This window comes from Ahaetulla prasina, chromosome 1 (assembly GCF_028640845.1).
Source record: "Ahaetulla prasina isolate Xishuangbanna chromosome 1, ASM2864084v1, whole genome shotgun sequence".
Classification (NCBI taxonomy): Eukaryota; Metazoa; Chordata; class Lepidosauria; order Squamata; family Colubridae; genus Ahaetulla; species Ahaetulla prasina.
Genome location: NC_080539.1, coordinates 344,926,218 through 344,950,028, shown reverse-complemented (window position 1 = coordinate 344,950,028; position 23,811 = coordinate 344,926,218). Strand labels below are relative to the sequence as shown.

Here is a 23,811-nt window from a genome sequence, read left to right as displayed (position 1 = left end):
CTTAAAGTTCTCAAGGTTGGAGACCCCTGATCTAGATGACTATACAACAAAGAAAAACACTCTCGTAAATACACAAGAGCATTAATTTTACCTCCAAATTGTTCTTTTTCTAGAAAGAGTTACAATTCTTTACCATCTTGAATCAAAATGTATTTCAAATCAAAATAAAGGTAACATTTTATAGAACCTGGGGCCGGACAATATAAGCTAATTACAATTCATGTCTCATTTTAGATATCCTCAAGTACCATGATTGTTCTCTAACTAATTTGATCTCTTTTGATGGGTGACGTGGGTTATCAGGTTATTTAAGCAGATCTTCCTCCTTCTCCTCAGTATTGACTCCGTTTTTTAAGAATATTAAGATAAAATTTAAATCCATTTCCCCCCCAAATATGGCCTGCAGACCAAGTACTCTGCTGCAATTTTTTCACATTCACAGATCAAGGCTGCTTCAAGTCCCATCTCCCTCCATGTATCAATATTGTAATGATTTGCAAAAATACAGTTCACTGAAACATACAAGTAAGACTACAAGTAGCAACATTTATTTATATACACATCAAACTTCTTAACCACCCACCTCTCTAATAGAGGGGCTTTGGGTAGTGTACAATTTCATCAGTACAATAAAACCTTAAAAAAAACATATAATTTAAGGTTTTATTTTTTTTTAAAATGTAAAACATTATAAAATTACAAAAGATGGAATTCTAAGATGGAGAAACCAAGAGTTGTTAATATAGACAGGGGTTCTCATAAAGTTGACCAGCCCATGGCTGTGTGGGCCTGTATCTCCCACACAAGACTACACAGCCAGGTTTTGATCCTTTGTGAAAGGCCAAGAGATTGAGGGCTTTCCTCACCTCTGAGGGCAAGATGTTCCACAAAGCAGGGGCATCAGCAAAACAGGTCCTCTTCCTTGATCCCATCAGTCGAAGAACTTTTTGAAGAAAAATTCTTTGATTGACGGGATCTGTAGCATGCTTTCCCTGCCTGAATGAGTGGGACAGGCTGATGTGATGAGAGGAAGTGGGTTTTGTAGGTAGCCAGGCCCTATGCCATATATCAGGGGTCTCCAACCTTGGCAACTTTAAGACTTGTAGACTGCAATTCCACAAGTTGAAGTCCACAAGTCTTAAAGTTGCCAAGGTTGGAGACCCCTGCCATATATGAATAATAAACATTCTTGTGTACATTTCTTATACTGGAAGATCAATCCTACCCAATTGGACTCCACTGATTTCAATTGAGTGAGGAAGCATATTCATGGTGAAAGCATAAACAGTATCCAAGTTTAGAAAACTCAGCCTTTTAAAACTACTACAGCTTTTTGAAAAGTCAACTCATACAAGCAGGAATAGTGTTGTTGCACCATAGTAACAAATCTATTACAGCATACATTTTTGTGTACAATGAAATAGGTTCTAGTCCACACAACAGTTATCATATTCAATTGCCTTTAAATTTCTTTTTTTTGAAAAAGTTTTTTTTTTAGAAATATACAAACATAAAACCATCTTCCATTCAAATTTCAATAAAATGTGTCGGTGTGTGGGTTACATTTTTTGTGCAAACAATTAACTATCATTAATTTGTTTAATCATCCAATTTATCATCTAGTTGTAAAATATTTTAATCAATTAATCTCTAATAATCATTCTGGAACAATATTTTGTCTTATTGCCCTAGTTTATCCATCCTTTTAAAACAATTATATCATTCAATAATTTTTAGCTTATTAAAAACTGGAATCTTTTTTATCATAATTTCCCATCCAACCATTGATAAAATAAATCCCATACTTTATAAAATTGCTTATCTTCCTGTTCTCTAATTTCATCAATTGCCTTTAAACTTCAACCACTCTTTTTTGGGTTCTTCTACAATACACACACACACACACACACACACACACACAACCATCTCTTTAGAAGTGTTAAAAATGGAACTCTTCATTTCTTTACATTTTTTTTGTTTTCAAGGAATGTTGATGAACTTTTGTTTGCTGATTGACAGAGGAAGCCATTTTCATAGAAGTTTTCTTACTCAAAGCTTTTTCTACAGCTCCTGGTTTCCATAGCAACAACTCTGCATCCTCTCCTCCTGTAAATAGAGAATCATCAACCATATTCCAGTAGAAGGAACGAACGGTAGCAGAGTGTCCTCCTTGAAGTATTCCCACACAATTCAGTTCAGGAGCACAACACTCTATGAGACAAATGCTTCCTGTTGACATCCCTCCAAACACAAACAATTTGTCCACTTTTTCATGATAAACACCACCAATTAAGTAATCCAGTTTGATATTTTCTACTTCTCTGACATCTGAAATATGCAATAATGTAGTTGACATTTCAGAATCCAGCTGAGCAAGATCCCAATAACAAAATCCTTCATCATGTGTCATGCAGTAAATCTGCCAATAATCTTTTCCAGCCCATCCAATAGAACTTACGGAAGAATCAGAGTTACAAGTGGAAACCAGAGCATTTTCTTCATTGTGTTTGTTAATATCAAACACATTTACCAATCCATCAGTTGAGCCTGAAGCAAGCAAATGTGGTTTGTTGGGATGAAAACATACTTTAGTAACATCATCATTATGAGATTCTGAATAGACACCTAGTGGCTGTTTGCTGGAAGGGACACTATTGGTGCAGCCTCTCGCATCCCAGAATGTTATGAATGCATCTTCTTTCACTTTTTCTGTGCCAGCACATACTACGAGGTCATTGCAGCTTACATCACAGCTAATGAAAATATCTGAAGGTTTGCCACAAAACAACTGTACAGGCTTTACAACAGATGAACGAATATCCCAACACTTCAATGATCCATCACTGCCAGCTGAAAATAATACATTTTCATTTGTATGTGCAAATCTGACACCACTTAGCAATGCAGGATGGCTGTTATATTCTTGTAGCAAGCACAATGTCTCCCTGTTGTAAACGTTGATTGATTTATTGGAGCAGGAAACAGCCACTAAATGGCTCCCTTCTGCTCTTGAAATATCTATGTCCAATAAGTAAGATGGGTCTTCTGTTAGTGAACACCGTTTTGCTATTTGAAGCCTAGAAAACTGTTCCTTGATCTTCTCCATGGGAACTGGTATTACAGCTGCATTCAGGAAAGTAAAGATCTGCAATAAATAAAGAAACCAAAATAAATCAACATCATACTGTTAATCATTTCTATAATATTCTTCAGCACAGAGAAAAGATTGGCACCTCTAACCTCTTTTATTCTTCCTTTAATACTTTATACATGAATAGACTATTTCTCTAAATCTGAGAGCCATTCATTACTGAGTGCATAAAGATTCAGAGAACTATCAGTGTTCCATAAAAGTTTGGCATTATAAAGCAAAGCATGGCATGGTCTTCTACATCCCAGTACCAGTCAGATATGCTACCCATCACATTTGGATAGCACTGGGTTATAAATGATTATCATAACAAACAGATAGAGAGATTGTCAACTCTGAAGCTGGCCTGACTAGGGTCAGATCAGGGGTGAAATGCTCCCAGTTTGGACCGGATCGCCTAATCCGGTAGCGATGGCAGTGGGTGGTTCGGAGAACCAGTAGCAAAAATCCCTGTCCCCCCCATGCCCCCCCGTTCCCAGCTGAGCCACGCGATCATCAGAGATGTTTTTTTTTACTTTTAAAAACATTTTTTCTTCCACCGAAAAAAATGCTTTTAAAAGTAAAAAAAAAGCTTTTGAAGATTGCGCGGCTCAGCTGGGATGCTGCTTTTAAAAGCATTTTTAAACAACCTCTTCAGCCAAAGAGGTTGTAGAAAAAATGCTTTTAAAAGGCTGTGCAATCCCAGTTGAGTTGCCTGATCGTCAGAGGCTTTTAAAGCATTTTTTACAACCTCTTCAGCCAAAGAAAAAATGCTTTTAAAAGTAAAAAAAAAAAAAAGTTGGCCACGCCCACCCAGTCACATTACCCTCACCATCACCAAGCCACACCCACAAAACCGGTAGTAACAAATTTTATATTTCACCACTGGGTCAGATATTGATATATATGCATATACATGTGTGTGGTAGTGATTACGATGCTCAACAAGGGGAGAGAGAGGAAATTCAGATTGTAGTCCTCCCTGAGACTGAAAAACTGCCAAATATTCTCTCAGCCCTCGACTGAGAAATTGAATAATAAATTCTATCTTCCAGCCCAGACCAGTGTGGTATATTCTGATCCAAATCTATATATCCTACAACGTGGCTAATATTAATTACCCCACAAAAATGGCAATAAAAATGGGAATAGTCAAATTTGTAACACTTCCCATCTATCCAATGAATGAAATCTTTATCTCAGCCTCCATTAAATTGGGTGGAACTTTTAGAAACCAAATAAAGTAACTTCAAAATCAGATATGGCCCATGGACCTTAAATTGCCGAGCCACAAGTTATTTAAGATACTTGTAGCTCAACTTTTGCAAAACAACTTAACTGAAATAATGAACAAGTATATTTAAAATTGTAAAACTGAACTGAATACAATCAGTATTGTATGATGTATCATTGTCCACTGACAGGGAGATGAAAAAATACAGTTTTGACCAAGCTCTGAGAATTCAAGAAAAAATATGAGAAACCTTCCATCAACACTGCACAATCACAGGAAAAACTGATGACCTTACTAAATATCAATGTATATGTTACTTTTCCCCCTTGGCACATATAGTATTCCATTCACACTGTAGAAAACCTCCAGGAATGCCAAACAACTTCTTCCTCCATTACTTAACACTTCTGCTCTTTTACGTTTTCAGATGTAAGACAGACATGTACTTTAATCAGGCATGAAGTTTCTCAATGTCTGTGTGACATTGAGCCTGATTTTTCTGTCGGGGTGGGGGTGGTGACCACTGCATCATCCCAAGTCCATCAAGGCAAATCACCCTGGCACAGAAGGATGCCATCCACCCCCTTCTCAACACCACCAGCAGGCAAGAAAACCATCTGCTATTCTTCACAGTGGTGCTATGATGGACAATGATTTTGACAGATGACTAAGTCTTTACAGTTAGCTATCCATCAGGATTCACTCCCTATTTGTTTTCTATCTCTCCCAGCCAGAAATCAGCTGCCTAGGACTAGGCTAACAGAATTGGTGGGCAAAAGGCACAAGACGATTCTTTACCCCCAGTGTTGTGGTCTGCCAGCAGCCTGCAGAGCTGACAGAGGAGTCAGACAGTGAGGAAGCTGGGGAGGACAATGGGCCAGTCCTGGAGTCAGGGGAAGGCATGGATGAGGGGATCTGCGTCTGAGGCAGAAGTGGGGCCCGGGCCATCGGGGAATGAGGTGCAGACTCCAGAGACTGATAGTAGTGAGGCAGAGGAACAGGAGGAGCCTGTTACTAGTGCACACAGGAGAAGAGCTGCCAGAAGGCAAGAGCAGCTGAAGCAAAAAGGACAACTTGGGAGTAAGGCCAGATGATGATTGGCCAAGGCTTAAAAGAGCAGCAATGAGCTGTTGGGTTCTTTGTGGAAAAGAAACGTTGATTCCATTGCTTCTTGTCAGTGTCTCTTGAACTTTGTGGGGTTTTTGCCAAGAAAAGCCTTTGCCAGACAACAAAGGTTGGTGATAAGGCCACAGGACTGTTTATGAAGTATTTGTTTTGGACTAAACTGAGAATGAATTAATGCTCAGCTGTTTTAATAAAATAAGTTTATTCAGGACTGAATTGTGTTTGGTAATCACTACTTGGGCCTCGGTCACAACACCTTGGTCTCAGAGCCAATTTCCAGCTCAGTGATCTGGGTTGGCTTGAATAGAGCCGACCCAGCCCAAACAATGACTGACAAGATGGGATGACAAGCACATATGGGTTTCTTCGGCTTCACAAGATGATTGCATCTTACCTACAAATTGTTGCTCTGATTGCTTCGAAACACAGGTTAGTGCTTTTCTACAAGAGTTGTAAAGCAGCCAAAATAGCCGAGGGTGTGCTCTTTGATGCAGCTTCACCATAAAACCTCAACACCACCGTAGGTACAGTTGGCCCTGCTGTGATATTATAGGAGTAGGGGGAATTTGGCTTGAAAGAACTGAACTGCTGCTAAAAGCAGATTGGCCTTAAGGAACAGCGCTCAGGAAAGGGGAATGCCCATAGAGGCCTAATCTTGCCAATAGACGGCAGACAGTTCTTGCTACCTATTGACAGTTGGTCAATGAAAATTGACCAACTGTCAGAGCTCATGACCTGCTTCCAGGAGAAAACGATAACTTGAACACTGTTACAGCTAATCATTGTAAGCCAGTTTTTATTAAACTGTGGTCTAAGGAACCCTGGGTGTGTATGTGGCCAATAAAATTTTTATGAAATAAAAATTCTTTGCCAGATATTGAAGACATTTGCAAACATTTGAAACAACAGTACTCTTCTCATTGCTATTTTGTACTTGTTAAAAAATATACAGGTTTTTCATGAAAAACATTTTTGTTAATATCTAATAGGTTTAATGTTTTTATAGGAGTCAATAAATAAATATAGCACAAATGCATCCATTTTAATTTTTAATACAGTAAATATGACTAAATATAATCCACACAAGCAAAAGCTCTTTTGGGATCCTCCATAATTTTTAAAAGATCAACCGGGCAATTTGGCAAAACCACATGGCTGACTGCCACCTGGTCAAGAATAAGCTTGGCCTGGATGGAAATAGCTAAATAGATTGCACACCAGGATAGGAAGATCAAAGAGCAATCTAAGAAAATGGAGCTTCCCTACAGAAGACACTTTATGTGAATGTGGAGAACAACAATCCATCTCACATATGCTATGGTGCATATGATGACTTCTGACTTGCACAGAGGAAGACCTTATGCTAGCAAGGGAAAATGCTGTCAGTGTGGCCAAAAATAGTTAGTTTACCTGCTCAGTGTTGAACGCTGTATGCCAGTAATTTGAAGGCGTTTTATATACAGATAAAGAAAGATCAGTTCAGATAAAATAAAGGTAACCTTAGAAGGGCAAATGAAAGAGGTTATTGGAGCAAGTGCAGACCATGCTTAAGAGAAATTGGGAAACATCTACACACAGCTGGGGTGCGAACGATCAATTTATTGGTTTTTAACACAAAGCTAAGATTTGTTCTTCACTGTACTCAAACAAAGAGCCTGAGAAATAGTCTCATGTCAGAATCCAGTGGGCCCTGAATTATTCAAATACAGATATACACCCTCCATAAATCTAATCTATTTGTAATAATTATTTTTAATCTGCACATGTCTTTGTACGCATGAAGATGACACACAAAGTGGCCTAATCCTTCTCAAAATATATGCAACCTTGTAAAAAATATGATTCAAGCCAACTCAGTATTTCAACATTGTTACTTTATTGACAATTCAACTTGGATTTTTTTTTCCTTTTTGCTTTGGAAAGAGAAAGGAAAAGGATGCAAATGTTTGAAGCTGCTCTGTTATTAGCATGAACAATTCAAGAAGCAGCACCTACAGCAATTATGTATTTGAATTACATTGTCCTGCTCACTCATTTGCTTGAATTTTCTGTTTGAAGCATATGTGCTCAGCCTAACTAAAATACAGTTTCCAGAAACAAACACAAAAACAGAAGGAAAAGCTATCTCCAAATTACAAATTACCCGAATCAATGACTTTAACTTTAAGTAAAGTTTGGTCTATTAGTTAAGGCACCAAGCTAGAAACCATGAAACTGTGAGTTCTAATCCCACGTTAGGCATGAAAGCCAGCTGGGTGACTTTAAGCCAATCACTCTCTCAGCCCAACGCACCACAAAGGGTTGTGGTTGTGGGAAATAGGAGGAGGAAGAAATATTACGTATCTTTGCTACCTGAATTAGTTAAAAGTGGGATTTTAAAAATCTAATAAAGTCCCATCACAAGGATGTCCACAAAGTTAGTTTTCTATATTCAAGAAATTCTGTACAGCACAATTACTAAGGATTGGGAGTTTTTTTTAGAAGCAATTCTAAATACTGAACATTCTCCTGAAAATCTCTGTAGCCACACTGGCCATGAAGGCTAAACTGACCTCAGCCTAACCATCCTAAATCTGCATCAGGCAAAAGCATCACAAAACACTGCCCAGCTCCTAAATCCTGTTCAATAATCCTGAGTGCTGCAAAAGTGCTGCTGCTTCTGTTATCCTTCAAAAGGAACAGATGCACACACATGGTCACGCACACACCTACACACCCCAAAACCATGCACTCTCTTGCAAATTTAGCATTTGCTGTACAAGGCATTTTTGGTAAACTTTAATGGACAGTTAAGAACCCTTGTTAGGTAATTTAATTTCCCTCATGGGCTACATTTTGCTTTGAACTATAAAGCGGTTTATAGGGAAATAACCTAAACCAAGCATTTTGAAACCCTTTCATTTTGAAACCAAAGCGTGATTTGCTTTTTAGATGGATCAAACCAGTATCACTGAAGCATAATTTTCAAATGTATTTTCCCCTTCATAAGTTGTATGGAGAACAAGTCATCATTTCTTCTCTAGAATTTCAGCATGTGTGACCTGGTTCCTTACTTCCCACCCCGTTAGCTTGCCAGAGAGACAAATTCCAAAACCAGGGTTGATCAGGAGAAGGAAAAACACTGAAGAAGTTTTACACAGGAAAAATGAATGAGGTGGAAAGAGAGGAATTCTCCCAGTAAAGCCTTCCCTGCAACTGTCCCCCTCCAAACAATTGGAGCAATTGCAGGTTTGTTCTTAGCTGCTAAATGATTTCTACCCATTCTAGGACGGGAGTTAGCACATTTTCCTCCTTAGGAATCTGAGGGGGTTGCCCCCAAGGAACACCAATATGCCATACAAGTAAATGGGGCATATATTTCTGTTATTATTTTTTGTTTGTTTTTCAACAGAAATTCCTGGGTCAAAGTGTGAAATCGATACAGGTAGTCCTCGACTTACAACAATTCATTTAGTGACCGTTCAAAGTTACAACAGCACTGAAAAAAGTGACTTCTGACCGTTTTTCACAGTTACAACCTTGGCAGCATCCCCATGACCATGTGATCAAAACTGAGATGCGTGGCAACTGGTTCATACTTATGACTGTTGCTGTTAGTCTTGGAAGCCATCTTTTGCATTGGATTGAGGAATTTCAGGCCTCTTCTTTCGTTGGGGGTGTTACTTGGAACCCTGACAGTCCCAAGGTCATATGATCACCTTTTGCAACCTACAAACCTTTGTTTGCCATTGACAAAGTCAATGGGAAAGCCAGATTCACTTAACAACCAGGTCAGTAATTTATCAGCTGCAGTAATTCGCTTAACAACTATGGCAAGGAAAGTTGTAAAATAAGGCAAAATTCAACAAATGTCTCACTTAACAGAAATTTTGGGCTCAATTGTGGTCATAAGTCGAGGACTACCTGTACTATCTAGGACAGGGGTCTCCAATCTTGGCAACTTTAAGACTTGTGGACTTCAACCCCCAGAATTGAAGTCCACAAGTCTTAAAGTTGCCAAGGTTGGAGACCCCTGATCTAGGATACCCGGGTGAAACCAAATACTGGGCAGAGTGACACACTCAAACCACTTACCATAGCTTTCCTGATTATTTATTTTTTATTTATTTATTTTTATTTTGTCACAACATTATACACATTGAAAGGAAACAATAGGACAGGAACGGTAGGCACTTTTGTGCACTTATGCACGCCCCTTATAGTCCTCTTAGGAATGGGGTGAGGTCAATGGTAGACAGTTTTTGGTTAAAGCTTTTGGGAGTTTGAGAAGAGACTAGAGTCAGGTAGTGTATTCCAAGCATTAACAACTCTGTTACAAATTACCCGAATCAATAACTTTAACTTTTTCTGCAATCAAGATTGAAGCGTTTAACATTAAGTTTGAATCTATTGTTTGCTCTTGTATTATTGTATTATTATTGTATTATTATATATATTATTATATATATAATATTATTATATATAATACAATAATATTATTATTATTGTATTTATTTATTTATTTTATTTATTTATTTATCACATTTGTATACCGCCCTATCTCCCTAGGGACTCATATTATTATTAATATATGATAATATTATTATTATTATTGTATATTGTATTATTGTATTATTATTATTGCCTCAAGTATTCTGTACTATAATTCAAGGCCTGCCTACATATTGGCTGCTGGGGCTGGGATTGATGGAACTGTACTCCAAAACACCCGAAAAGCTCAAAGTGAAAAAGAAGAGGATGCAAGCTACATGACAGTCGAGTAATGAAAATCTGGGGTTTGACTCTCAATAGGGTTTGACTCTTTTAAGCAAGGAGCTCTCTTCGCCTCAGCCCACGTAACTGCAATATGATTAATCGTGTTTCAAGGTGTTCTATGAAGCATATTGTAATTTTTGGTTAAAAAAAAGATCAATTAGTGCATAAAGTATCATTCACTTGAATGTAATGGAGGGATTTAACAGAGAAATGTACTTTTTAAATATCAGCACTAACTGAGGGACACATTTTATTACAAGATATATTTACTAGATCAACAAAGTGCTTGTTTGAAATTAAAGGAACAATATTGTTCAAATTAAACTTGCTGCCTTCCTCAAAATGAATTAGACTCCAGTGCTCACAATTTAAATCAAAATACCGAACAGTATGTTTATACCTCTTGACAGTCTTCTACAATGAAGCAGTGGGTGGCTGAATTCATTGCTCCACTATGAAATTGCCCACCTGCCCAGAGGAAAAGAATAGAGGATATATCCTGGAGAGCCAGTGCCATCAGCAGTGAGCTTCCCCAAAATAGTGAACGCTTTTAGGTTCCCAAATTGTTCAAGCTTCGGGTAAGACAATCTCGCATTAAATTCATTTGTTGGAAATGTTACTGTGACTTATAAGACTTCAAAATACAATTCAAACAGGGAAATCTACCTTCAGTTTTAATTCAAGGAGGAAAAGTCAGCTTTCAACAGCCAGAAGGCTGAAGAACCTTGTCCTTAAGATGCTTGGGTTACCTGAAAACAAATTTGGAACTTTCCCAGACTGCTTATTGTATTAGGTAAAAAAGAATCATTTCTATGCTTTCTAGAGCAATATTTACACTTTGATGGTACCGCCTTTTATAGGAAAAACCAACACCCCAAACAATGGAGGAATAGCCAGTAATGCTGCATTTTTATCAGCCGTAACATTTCCCTGAATCTTGTTTTGGACATGTGGAAAAATGTCAACTGGTGAAATCAAAATTCTCTGTCTCTTTAGGAATGAAATCTTAAGGTTAAACAAGCAATCTAGTTAAAAATAAATCTATGGAGTAGCCAGCAACTCTTGCTCTTCTTAAAAGGGAGTTGCTGCTACACTATGATGGGAGAATCTGAAAAGGGACCAAACATTTGTGGGAAACATAGCAAATCGTGGTTCTCCATGCATAGTAGGACATTATGAGTTAGGACACTTCCTACTAAGAGAAATTAGCAATGCAGATATGAAACCTCTATAAACTTGGGATATTTTCTTATTTCATAAAATCATGATCTTGGAATGTCAGTCTCAAGGAAAAAATGCAATCTTTTTGGATTAGCACAAAAAGACAATGTAACATAGAGTAATTGTATTGATATGCCTTTTCCTCCAGTGCTGTAAACAATACATAATAAAGCAAACTGCAGCATAATAAGATTCATGTAGGGTTTTTTTTCTCTCTGCTGGATTATGTTCTTTGGAAACATTCCTGTGTTCCAGATTAATTCAGCTCTTCATCTAACCTCATGCTACATAATTTGTGCAGAGAGCCAGAGGCAAAGAGAGGCTGATTTACTACCTTCCATTCCAATTTACAGCTCCAAAGACTTTGCAAGCTCTCTGTCTTCTTCCACTCTTAGTTCATTCATTCATAGTGGCCAACTAGATGCCTCTGGGCTGTTCAAGCAGGAGGAGCTGCTGGTCCCCTGTAACTAGAATTTGGAGCTAAACCTCCTCCCACAGGTAACACTGTGTCTTGAAAATTGATAGTCCTGACAGGTCTGCCTTCCATGAAGTTCTCCTAACCCCTTTTAAGACCAATCTCATGGCTATCTCCATATGTTGTGGCTCTAGGTAACCAAACACAACTTTCACAACAGACACTTTCATAAACTCATATGGTTTAGAAACTACTACAAAGATATCTAGAGAAACATGGACTGGGAGGATTCACATGCAATATAAAACCATGGTTGAAAAAAATGAAAGAATGAGAAATTTGCTGTAGAAAGAGATTTCCAATACACAGAAGATGGCATCTGGCTTTTAGCCAGTTCTCAAAAGTTACACAAAATGACAAGAATGATCCATAGTGAATTCCAATAGTCAACTGTCATTTGAAAAACAGATGAAAAGGACTGTGTTGTTTAGGAGCATATTAAAAGTGCTAAAGGACTGAGAAACCATCTCCAAGAAGTCTGAAAAACTTGCCCAAGTGATCTTTAATGATAGTGGAATATCAAGCATTGTAATGTTCGATGTTTGACATACTGGATATAAGCACCATTTCTTAAGCTAAAAAGAGACCTATGAGTCATTTAATCCTACAAGGTTTTCAAAAATAGACTAGTGATTCATAAATTACATTCTTCCTCCTCCACTTAAAGAGAATACTTTGGCAATGATGAGATTTTACAATGTTTCCACATCCCTGAGAGCAATACCAGTAGTCCATGTAACCACCCAAGAGCAACCCCCCCCCCCAAAAAAGCACATAGTTTTGTATTTATACCAAGGTTGATTAATGTCTGCCAAGAATGGGCACAAGTTCACACAACACATTTGACTGTTACTGATTCTCTCAGTTACTAATATCTTTCCTTTTCACTTCATTCTGAATGTTTGCTATAGTTTCTTTCATGCTGCCCTTATTACAGTTTTCTCTTCCTTTCTGAGTCTTTGTCCTGGCTTTCCAGCATCTTTGAGCTTCAGTGTCGACTTGCTGTCTTTAAATATAAAGGTTTTCATCACCTACTCTATCCAAAGATGGCACTGAAACTCAAGAAGCTGCCTGCCTTATATCATCTCAGTCCCCTATTCAGCTCAGGTAATCATGCAATATGACTATATGATAATTCTGTTCTTCCATCATTCTTCCTAGACCTCACCTCTCTTCCTGTTCTGGAAAAAGAAAAAAAATCAGCAGCTGAATAAGAAAATGTAAGAACAACTCTACCAGGGCAGACCAAGGCCTACAATTTCATCTTTTATACTGCATCAACTGTCTCTACCATAGTCCTCATTAGCAAGAGCCACAGATGTAACCCTCTCCTCACGGTTATCCCCTTGCAACTGGCATGAAAGTAAGCTGCCCCAGAAAATAGGTAACTGAAGTCTTGTTGATAGTTTGTGATTGGATCTGACTTCATGAGTTACCTCCAACCACCTTTAAAGCTGTACAATTTGAGGTGATCGTGACATCTTCTAATAAAGGAGTTCCACAGATTAGTTGCTGTAAAAAGGAGTTTTCTTTTTCTATTCTAAATCTTCTGCCAATTAGCTGCATTGGATGACTGCTAAATTTTAATTGAGGTCAATTAAAAATCATTTCAGATCAATGGACATTATCTGGATTTTGAGAGCACTTTGTACGTGATTAATATTTACTAAAACAACTTCTGTCCATATAGGAACATATAACGCTTTGCGACTCCTGTTTCAACTATGAAATTAAATTAGAATTGTAAAACGCTTTCATAATAAACACAAAATTGTTCATTTCTGAATTAACTTTTGTAACGTTGAGCAGCAATCAGTCAATGAGGTCAATTGTATTATAAAAGTGACCAGATTAATCAGTCAATGTAATTTTTTTTTTTTTAATCCCAGAACGTATAAAAACCACATGATATAGTTCCGGCCTTCACAGAAGCACTCTGTTTTTATAGTAAAAAACCAGAACATGCCATGTCTCATCTGAAAAACATGCATGTTTTCTTGGACAAGCTTTTGTTCTTGCGCAGATGAATGCTTATTTAATTAAAATAAATAGCCAACTAAAATTAATCATCAATGAGTCCTACAAAACACAGTTCCTTGTTCTTCTGACTGGCTTCTTTCTGCCTTGCCTTGGATGATCAAAGCACTGCTTATTGTACTCCAGCTAGTAAAAACACTTTTACTTGTAGAAGCTGCCCAGAGTGACACTTGATTTGGTGCATATTATTGGAAGAACTAATATCACAATGAGAGATGGAAGAGTGAGAAGTCCAGATGAGTGGATACATTGTCCTACCAGAACTGAGACTTTTGATGAATTATTTTCGCTTCAGCATCATAATTGGATGTTAGGATTAAAAATATGAATGTATCTCCACAATAGGGTCTCACACATTCGCGAGAGATCTTTCACGTTTATGGCACTTATCTGTTTTATGCGCCACAGCTCAACTGACCCTCAGTAGTTCATAATCATAAAATCAACACAATAAAATGCACAACAGTAACACAATAGCATATAATGTAGAGAGGGAGAAATAGCCCATGCTTATAGCCAAGTAACTTATAAGGTTCCAATTATTTGCAAAAGAGCTGTGTTCAGCAGTTCTCTATTGCCAGCAAAGGCACAATTTGAACCTCAAGAAGGAGATTAATCCATAAGGTGGGGTTCATTGCATAAAAGATGAGTCCCTTTTGAGTCCCCATACCTCATCTTATTAAGGGGACTATGCTAAGCTTCTCCTCCTGGAGAATGGGATGTAGGATGATGAGTTACAGCCAGAGATGGTCCTGAATGTATTCTGGCACCAAGCCATATGACATTAATATATGACCATTTTAAAAGCAGCACTTTATGAGTTGTGCTCTGAAGCCTAAAGATAGTCAGTGCATAAACAGTCAATGGATAATGGATCTCAGTATCTTGTAATACTGTCAAATCTGTCAAATATACTATTTCTGCATTCTTTCATGAGAGTTTGTATAATTTTGGCAGACTCACACACAAGAATGCTTAAATCTTATATTTGACATTGTCACACATATTGATATATTATAAGCCAAGATTCATGAACAAATAGGTGACAAACTGGGGCTAAATTCAAACATTCCAATCAAAGGAGGTGAACAAAGTTTTAGAAAACTGTTCACAGAAGCTGGTCACAGAAGATAAAATTCTTCCCACAGAGTTCCATTGATCATTTCAATTATCTCAGAGGCTATAACTTTCTACCTTTCATACAACTGGACTTCATCAGCTTTATGAAATATGCATGTCTGATTAGTAACAATACTGATTTCCAAATAGATCTTTCCTCCCCAAGAAGTCTTTCTTTTAAGCATATTATCTCTCAGCTTTCTGACCTGTCAGATTGTTGGGTGGCTTAGACTTTCATTTAAAGGATTACTGCTTCTAACTTTACAGTTAGATTCACACAGGTTCTTGATTCTTGCTCAGAAACAACCCTCCAAAGGTAATTCCTCAAATCAACTAAGCTTAAACATTTTGCACAATCCAAATGAATACAACTTCTGATCTAAGTTTCACTAAGTTTCCTCAGAGAAGCCACTCTGTTCCATTTCTTTCCTCTTTTGTTTCATGTTTGTGTGTGTGAATCATTGTTTTAATTTTTTTGCTTTTCCAATTCTAGAATTTTCTAATTCTAGAAATCGCTGGAATTTTCTGACCATACTGATTCCTCCCTTCTGTTTTTCAGTGGTTTGCTTGAACATACCTGTATTTGCCATAAATGGATTGATGCATATTTATCTGTAGTCTTCTTGAGGTAAAGTTTTATCGTACTGAGTATATTTTATTATACTCAGAACAGAGTATAATTGCTTGAAATACTGTATTTTTTGGAGTAAAAGACGCAGCTTAGTTTTTGGGAAGGAAAATAGAGGGAAAAAAAATCTGCCTGCCAGGTATTCATCTGCTAGCCTCCCTAGTCTGATTAGCTTCAGCATATTAGTTTGCTGGTTTTTATCCCCTGCTTGGGGATAAAAAAACAACTTCTAAGGCACAGCTAAGAGGAAGCAGCAATGAGAAAAGCAGGCAAAACACGGGGAGATCAGGGAGATCACTTCACTTGCTAGCGCCTCAGCGCCTCATTAGGGCTGAAAAAACGCTTCTAAAGAACAGCTGAGAGTCGGAGTAAAGCATGGAGATCCTTCACTCGCTAGCGCCTTGTTAGGGCTGAAAAAAAGCTTTAAAAAAGCTGTATTCCGAGTATCAGATGCACCCAAATTTTCAGCCTCTTTTTTGTGGGGGGGATGTGAGTCTTATACTCCAAAAAATATGGTAAACGGCAATTTTTAAACCTGGATTTGTAATCTGATGTACTAACTAGAAATTGCTGGCAGCACCCTTGCTGTTCCTTAAAGTCATAAAAGGTCAATTGCAATTGCCAGTTGTGTTGTTTCTTCAGATCCTATTGTCTTGGAAACCTGGTTTATATAATAAGAGTGCATTAGAGTGGGTATTACAAGATAGCTGAAAGGTCCAACCCGAGAAATATTTCAATGAGAAAAGTGAGTCATGCTCAGACTTTAAAATATCACATTATTGTTTGAAGGTCTGAGAAGTATCATCCAACCGTGGGCTACTTTGCTTTAAATGGCCGTTTCTTTGAAACAGTTCACAGTTCACATATTTTGTGCCTACATTTCCAAGAACACCTTCAAAACCTTTCTCTCTATCATTATGTCTTCATAATATCTTCATAAACGACTAATATAACTAACTAACCCCACTAGTGGGGTTTTAATAATAACCCCTAGTGCGGTTTTAATAAGGGGTTTTATTGGTTTTAAGTTCTTCAACCAACTCTAAATTTTCCTTTTAAACTGGTCCTAAAAATTGTACTAACTGTCTTTACTTTGGCTGTAAACCGCCCTGAGTCCTTTGGGAGAAGGGCGGTATAGAAATTGAAACAATAAATAAATAAATAATATCTTCATAAACTACTTAGATGAGGTAATAGAAGGGGAACTCATCAAATTTGCAGATGATACTAAGCTGGCAGGACTAGCTAACACTCTAGAAGATAGGCTCAAGATCCAGATGGATCTTGACAGACTTGAACACTGGGCCCTATCTAACAAAATGAAATTCGATGTAGGGAAAAGTAAAGTCTTCCACTTAGGTAAGAAAAACCAAAAGCACACATATAAACTGGGGGAAAACAGGCTTAATGGCAGTGACTGTGAAAGAGATCTTGGAGTCTTAGTGGACAATCAGCTAAATATGAAACAACAGCATGCAGCAGCAGCCAAAAAATCCAATGCAATCCTAAACTGCATTAGCAGAAGGATCAAGATCAAGATCAAGATCAAGTGAAGTACTAATACCACTCCATAAAGCCCTAGTAAGACCACAGCTAGAGTACTGCATTCAGTTTTGGTTATCACTATAAAAAAGATGTTGAGACTCTAGAAAAAGTGCAGAGGAGAGCAACCAGGATGATTAGAGGACTGGAGACTAAAACATATGAAGAACGGTTACATGAACTGGGCATGGCTAGTCTAGTGAAGAGAAGGACCAGGGCAGACATGATAGCCGTCTTCCAATACTTGAGGGCTGCCACAGAAAGCTGTTTTCCAAAGCACCTGAAGGCCAGACTAGGAATAATGGATGGAAACTGACCAAGGAGAGATTCAACCTAGAAATGAAGAGGAACTTTCTGACAGTGAGAATAATCAACCAATGGAACAGCTTGCCTTTGGAAGTTGTGGGAGCTTCATCACTTGAGACCTTCAAGAAAAGATTGGACTGCCATTTGTCAGAAATGGTGTAGGGTTTCCTGCTTGAGCTGGGGGGGGACGTGTTTGGACTAGATGACCTATAAGGTCCCTTCCAATTCTGTTAATCAATAAATGCCGGTACTACGTGCTAACAGTATGATCTATTTTTTTTTAAAAAGATACTGTAAATCTTAAATCTAATTACCACCAAGCATTGGCAATCTTTTCAGGCACCATTTTGAGTACCCCTTCCAACATTTTTCAATTGACAGCTTTATTGATGCCTGGACTGTTTGATAGACACACATATACCTCATTCACTTGTCACATTAAAAGAAAAAAAAATTAACCCTGACAAATTACATCTTTCCTCCCTGTGGGACAGGGAAGTTCTGACCTCAAAACCAATGGTTTAACAGTTTAATGCCTAGATATTATTGTCCCATATACTGCACGTTGTAATAGGCCAAAAATCAGACCAAGATAAATCACTTCTGATTTTTTTCCATCTTTAATATATACAATCATGTTCGCATATTTTTAACATTTCCCCCTAAAATATTTCAGTTTGTTTTTCCATTGAATTGTATGTTATATTAAAGATGGAGAAAAAATCAGAAGTGATTATCAGTGGCCTGATTTTTTTACATTCACAAATTTGAGAAAAATTTAAAAGGAGTATGTAGAGTTTTTATATTCATTTTATACAGCAGTTCCTTTCAAAATCCATCCATGTGCATTATTATAACATAAATATTATTGTATCATAAACATTTTGCTAGGGGGGGTGGAGCTATGGCTGAATCTAATCATTGTAGGAAGATCAAAATCAGAAACTTCTCAAGTAAAAGTTTTGTTTTTCAACCATTTCATCACACAACCTTCCTCCCACAAAAATCAAAACATAAGAACATAGTAAAGAGAAGAGTGAAATCGTAAAATTGTGTACATTTTCCTCTTTTGTTTTAGACTGTGATTGTTGTGATTCTTTCAATAAATTCAATTATCTTGAGCACCATCTAAATAATGACAGAATCACAAAGTTGGAAGAGGTCTTGGAGGTCTCTTAATCCAACTCTCTGGATCTCCCACATCCTTTAATTCTTTCTTTCCTTCCTTCTTTCCAGATGCAGAATTTTAGATTTCTCTTTGTTTGTTCTCTTTGCTTGCTTGAGCCCACCATTTAGCCCTGCCCAAAACTTTTGGAATTTTGCCTTTTTCTTCAAAAGCAGGGGTATCCAAATTTGGCAACTTTAAGTAGCCAAGTTTGAACACCCCTGTTCTAAAGTGATATCCATTCCTCTAGATTCCTCTATTCTAAAGTGATGTCCATTCCTAGTTTTGGGTCATCTGCAGATCTGATAATTATCCCTACGACCCCTTCATTTAGGTCATCTGGCACTCTATTTGGAAGTTAATTAAGAAAAATCTAAAAGATACTGCAATATGCAGATGGTAAAATGGTGCTGCAGATGAAGAGCATTTCACCAAAAATATATGAAACTGGAAAAAGTTTAAAATATTATTTATCAAAGGAAGATTTTATATAAAATATATATTTATTAAGATTTATAGCCCATCTTTCTTTTATATAAGTTTTATACAACTCATGGCATATAATGTTGCTTCCTCCTAGTCTCCCAACACAACAACTCTGTAAAGTTGGTTAAGATGAGAGAGAATATTGGCCCAAAGTGACTGGCCAGTGACCTGCTAGGGCTGAAGATTATTTTAAATTGGAATCTGCCTGATTCCAGGCCAATATCTTAATCACTATATCAGACTGGTTTTCTCATACCTTGAGATATATGAAGACTGAAATGAAATACCCAATTCTTAACTGCTGCAGAGATAAGATTCAGCATAATACTAAAAATAGAAATCAAAAACATAGTAGGCAATCATGTGTTTAACACACACACACACACACACTATTACAGGAACAAAAAACTTGAAGCAAAGAGTGCTCTGCTTTGATGTTTTAAATTTCAGCTTGGAGAATTGTAAATACTAATCAGAGGTTGCTGGAGACAACAGAAAACAATAGAGGGAATCATGCAGTAGTAGAGAGTAAGGATAAGATAATCTGATTGAGCCCACATAGAAAATTATATCTGTCACTTGTGGAGATAAGGACTGTAAATCTGCGTCTGCTGTCTGGCATGCAGACAACAAACTGGCCTCCCTTAGAGGATGTGCAAGTATTGTTCCAACATTATAGGCAGGATGCATGTATTTATAAGAATTCTAGAAAACTTTGATCTAAGAATGATAGTCAATACTATCCCAGCTGCTTCCTGAGTTCCTGCGCCAACTCAGAAAGCTCAAACTGCCCAAGGAGCTACTGATCCAGTTCTATAGATGAATTATTGAGTCTGTCATCTGCACCTCTATAACTGCTGGTTCGGTTCTGCAACCCAACAGGACAGACAAAGACTTCAGAGGATAATTAGAACTGCAGAAAAAATAATTGCTACCAACCTGCCTTCCATTGAGGACCTGTATACTGCACAAATCAAGAAGAGGGCCGTGAAAATATTTACAGATCCCTCACATCCAGGACATAAACTGTTTCAACTCCTACCCTCAAAACGACGCTATAGAGCACTGTACACCAGAACAATTAGATACAAGAATAGTTTTAGCATCACTCTGCTAAACAAATAATTCCCTCAACACTGTCAAACTATTTACTAAATCTGCACTACTATTAATCTTCTCATCGTTCCCATCACCCATCTCTTTCCACTTATGACTGTAACTTTGTTGCTTGTATCCTTATGATTTATACTGATATTGTTTCGTGATTGCTTATATGTAGCCTATGCTTATTGCTTATTTGTAGCCTATTTGTAGCCTATCATTAAGTGTTGTAAGTGTTGTACCTTGATGAAGGTATATTTTCTTTTATGTACACTGATAGCATATGCACCAAGACAAATTCTGTGTGTGTCCAATCACACTTGGCCAATAAAATTCTATTCTATTCTATTCTATTCTATTCTATTCTATTCTATTCTATTCTATTCTATTCTATTCTATTCAGAAAAGGGGATGGGGGGAGTGAATGAAAGAGAATAGGAGGAAGCATTAAGTTCTGGTTGTTTTTATTCCACTGGCCTATTGTGGCTTGATTTTAAAAGAATAGCTTTCAGTACATTACTGCATTTTCTTACTAAGCACTTCAAAGACTTCAGCCAGAATCAGGATAATGATTTCATTAATCAAAATGTCTAAATGCTTTATTGCTGTGATTTACTGGTAGTATTATTGGGTGCTTCACAAAGCCCTCCTTGACCTAAATGGTGAAGTAGGATTACACCATGTTAACACTTGAATGCCAGATCATCAAGAAAACTCAAAGCTATAGATTATACTGCAAAGTCAAAAAATTTCACAGAAGGCAACAGCAAACAACTGCCAGTCATACAAAGAAAACTACCTCTGTAGCAGCTGTCCCCAAGACAGGCTCTTTCAATTATTGCCCTCAATGGGAATGATGATGTCATTCCTTAGTTAGCCCACTTGATGGCACTAAGCACTACAGCCAAAAGTTCAGCACCTGGAAAATCTATTACTCTGGGTCAAGCTACCCAAATTGAACCAAGTATAATGTTTCCTTTTATTCAAAAATAGGGATAGGTAATGTTTGATACTCCAGAAATTATGGGAACTGCAGCACTCAACATCTTCAGCACCACTGTCTAAGCTGGTTAAGCAAAAAATTGGAGCTGAACAACATCTGGAAGGTTACACATAATCCATACCTGCCATAAAAGAAAGAACCGAGTTCTCTTTGCTATTTTAAAGTAAAGGAAGTAAAATTATGTCAGAAAAAAAATCTTCAGTCATTATAAGCTCAGGATTATTATTTTTTTGCTTCCATGTAAATCACTTTATTGATAAAATATATTATATTTTTTTAAAAAATAATTATTTAAATTGCTACAACTTTCATCCTGTTTTACATAAAAAAGCAATACAAAATTAAGCAAAATTTTCAACTTTGCAATCCACCTACTAGTTTTTCTTTTTAATCCAATATAAAAATAGAAATAACAATTATTTTCCTGAATAGTCCTTGCCATAGAACCATCATTAAGACTTTTCCCAATTGTATCTTTATTTTTTACCTTCAAAATTATATTTATAATTGTCACATATAGATTACAAAGATTTGTACCATAGGTACTCCTAACCACAGCAGATTTCTGCAAAGAAAGGAAGAATGATTGTGACAATAAGAACAGCCTAAAGCTCTTTCTTTTGATCTGAAAGAAAAAAAGATGACAAGGACATGCATATAACATCTAAAAGCAACTCCTTAAAGCAAACACGTTTCTTTTGGATCACACTTTAGCTATAGAAAAGAACTGCATAATTGTGGAAAAAAATGCAACTGCTTTCATGACAGTGCCAAGAGGAGCTATATAAATCCCCTTGCTTCAAAATGATGAGGAAAAAATGAATATAAAAAGAATGATGGCTGCAAAACTGGGTCTGAAAGTTATATTGTATAATGTATACGGAGGGAAAGTGATAGTTGTGAACAATGTGATCAAAGACCAAGAAAGATGATTTTAAAAAGTACTAGCAATTGTAGTAATTTTGTTAACCATGTGTTTCTACCTAAAAGGAAAAAAAATCCAGGGTAATCATAATGGAAATAAGGGGGGTGGGGTTTAGAAGTGAATAAGAAGCTAAGCAAAGATCCCATACAGACCTAACTTACTTCTTAGTTACTTACACAACTTTGAATGAGACAGAGAGGGGGGAAAAAATTGTTGCTGGGTATCAGTTTATATTTATTTGTACCCTGGCAGACATTTGTCCCAAATCTGTCCCTAAGCATAGATGATAAAATCATCTGCTTACAATGTCCTACCTGTCAATGACTACTTCAGTTTCAACCACAACAATACACAGCACACAATAGATACAAACTTAAGGTAAACCGCACCAAACTCAGTTACAGAAAATATGACTTCAGCAACAGAGTGATCAATGCCTGGAATGCACTCTGTGGTTTCTTCTTCCCCAAATCCCCAAAATTTTAACCTTAGACTGGCTACTCTGACCTCACCCCATTCCTAAGATGTCTGTAAGGGGCGTGGATAAGCACACCAGCGTGCCTACCGTCTCTGTCCTAACGTTCCCTTTAATTGCATTCATTTTATATATTCAATTCATGCTTATATATATTATCTAATATGTACTCGACAAATAAATAAAATAAAAATAAAATATCAGACATAGCCTTGTGACTAAAAGGCTGCTCTGAAACAATGGAAAAGTTGTCTCTGCAACAGAGTTCTGCACCCAAAACATCCAGCAATCCCGACTTAAATTTTTAGCTGATGAATTGGGAGGAAGAAGGAAAAGCAGAAAAACGTGCAGCAAAAAGCAAGTACGTTCCAGTTCCGGCATTCAATTATTCCCCATCCCCCAGTTGTTTTGCTTTTGCTCTAAGATTTCTAATCGTTGTTTTACTAAACTTCCATTAAAAAAAAACTTATTCCCAAACTGGAAGAAAATATTTTGGCTCAAATAAATTAATAGATGCACAAGCTATCACAAGAGAGCAAGCACCGTTCACACGTACAAAGAAAACAGAAAAGCGGATTACCTCTCGGAAGGAATAAAACGGAAGTTCTGTTGCGTGCATGCGTGCGCAACGCGTTTTTTTTTTCCTGCTTCAACGTTCTCTCCCGAAGCAATTCCATTGGCTTGTTCTTCCAGCAGGAAAGGCGCAGACGTCAAAAAACAGCGTAATGTTGCGTTGATAGGTCAAGAAAAGAAAGGGGCGGGGCTCTTCAAGCACGACCCAAAGTCGTAATCCGGTGACTATGTAGAGATAAAGAAGAAAAAGGGAAGAATAACAGTGACTTCCGGTCTTCGTTCAGATGCGTCCAGTGGGGGAATGTTTATTAATTTATTTGAAGAGTCGTTCTTTCCTTCCAAACCCCTAATCTGTTTGAGAGTCAATTGTACAGCACCGCAGATTTGCTTGAAAATCAAAAGCATTTCTGCACTTGCAAAAATCCTTGTCTGCGTGTGAAAAGTGGTTTAAGCGTGGGCTTCCCCCCCCCTTATTATATCTATGGAGATTCTCATCCAGGACAGGTCATGG

The 23,811-nt window shown here is 37.3% G+C and overlaps 1 protein-coding gene across 1 annotated transcript; it reads right to left on the bottom strand.

The window, feature by feature from the left end:
• Nucleotides 1-23,444, bottom strand: WDR89 (WD repeat domain 89). The gene is made up of 2 exons (XM_058162912.1): nt 23,308-23,444; nt 1-3,145 (listed from the first exon to the last, which is right to left on the bottom strand). The coding sequence occupies exons 1-2, from the start codon at nt 23,344-23,346 to the stop codon at nt 1,964-1,966; spliced, it is 1,221 nt and encodes a 406-aa protein (XP_058018895.1). The 5' UTR covers nt 23,347-23,444; the 3' UTR covers nt 1-1,963.
• Between the last annotated feature and the right edge of the window lie 367 nt (nt 23,445-23,811).

Coding starts and splice junctions, on each gene's coding strand:
- WDR89 (XM_058162912.1), bottom strand. CDS start 23,346: ATGCACGCAACAGAACTTCCGTTTTATTCCTTCCGAGAG. Junction 3,146..23,307: donor CGTTTTATTCCTTCCGAGAG/GTAATCCGCTTT, acceptor TATTTATTGCAG/ATCTTTACTTTCCTGAATGC.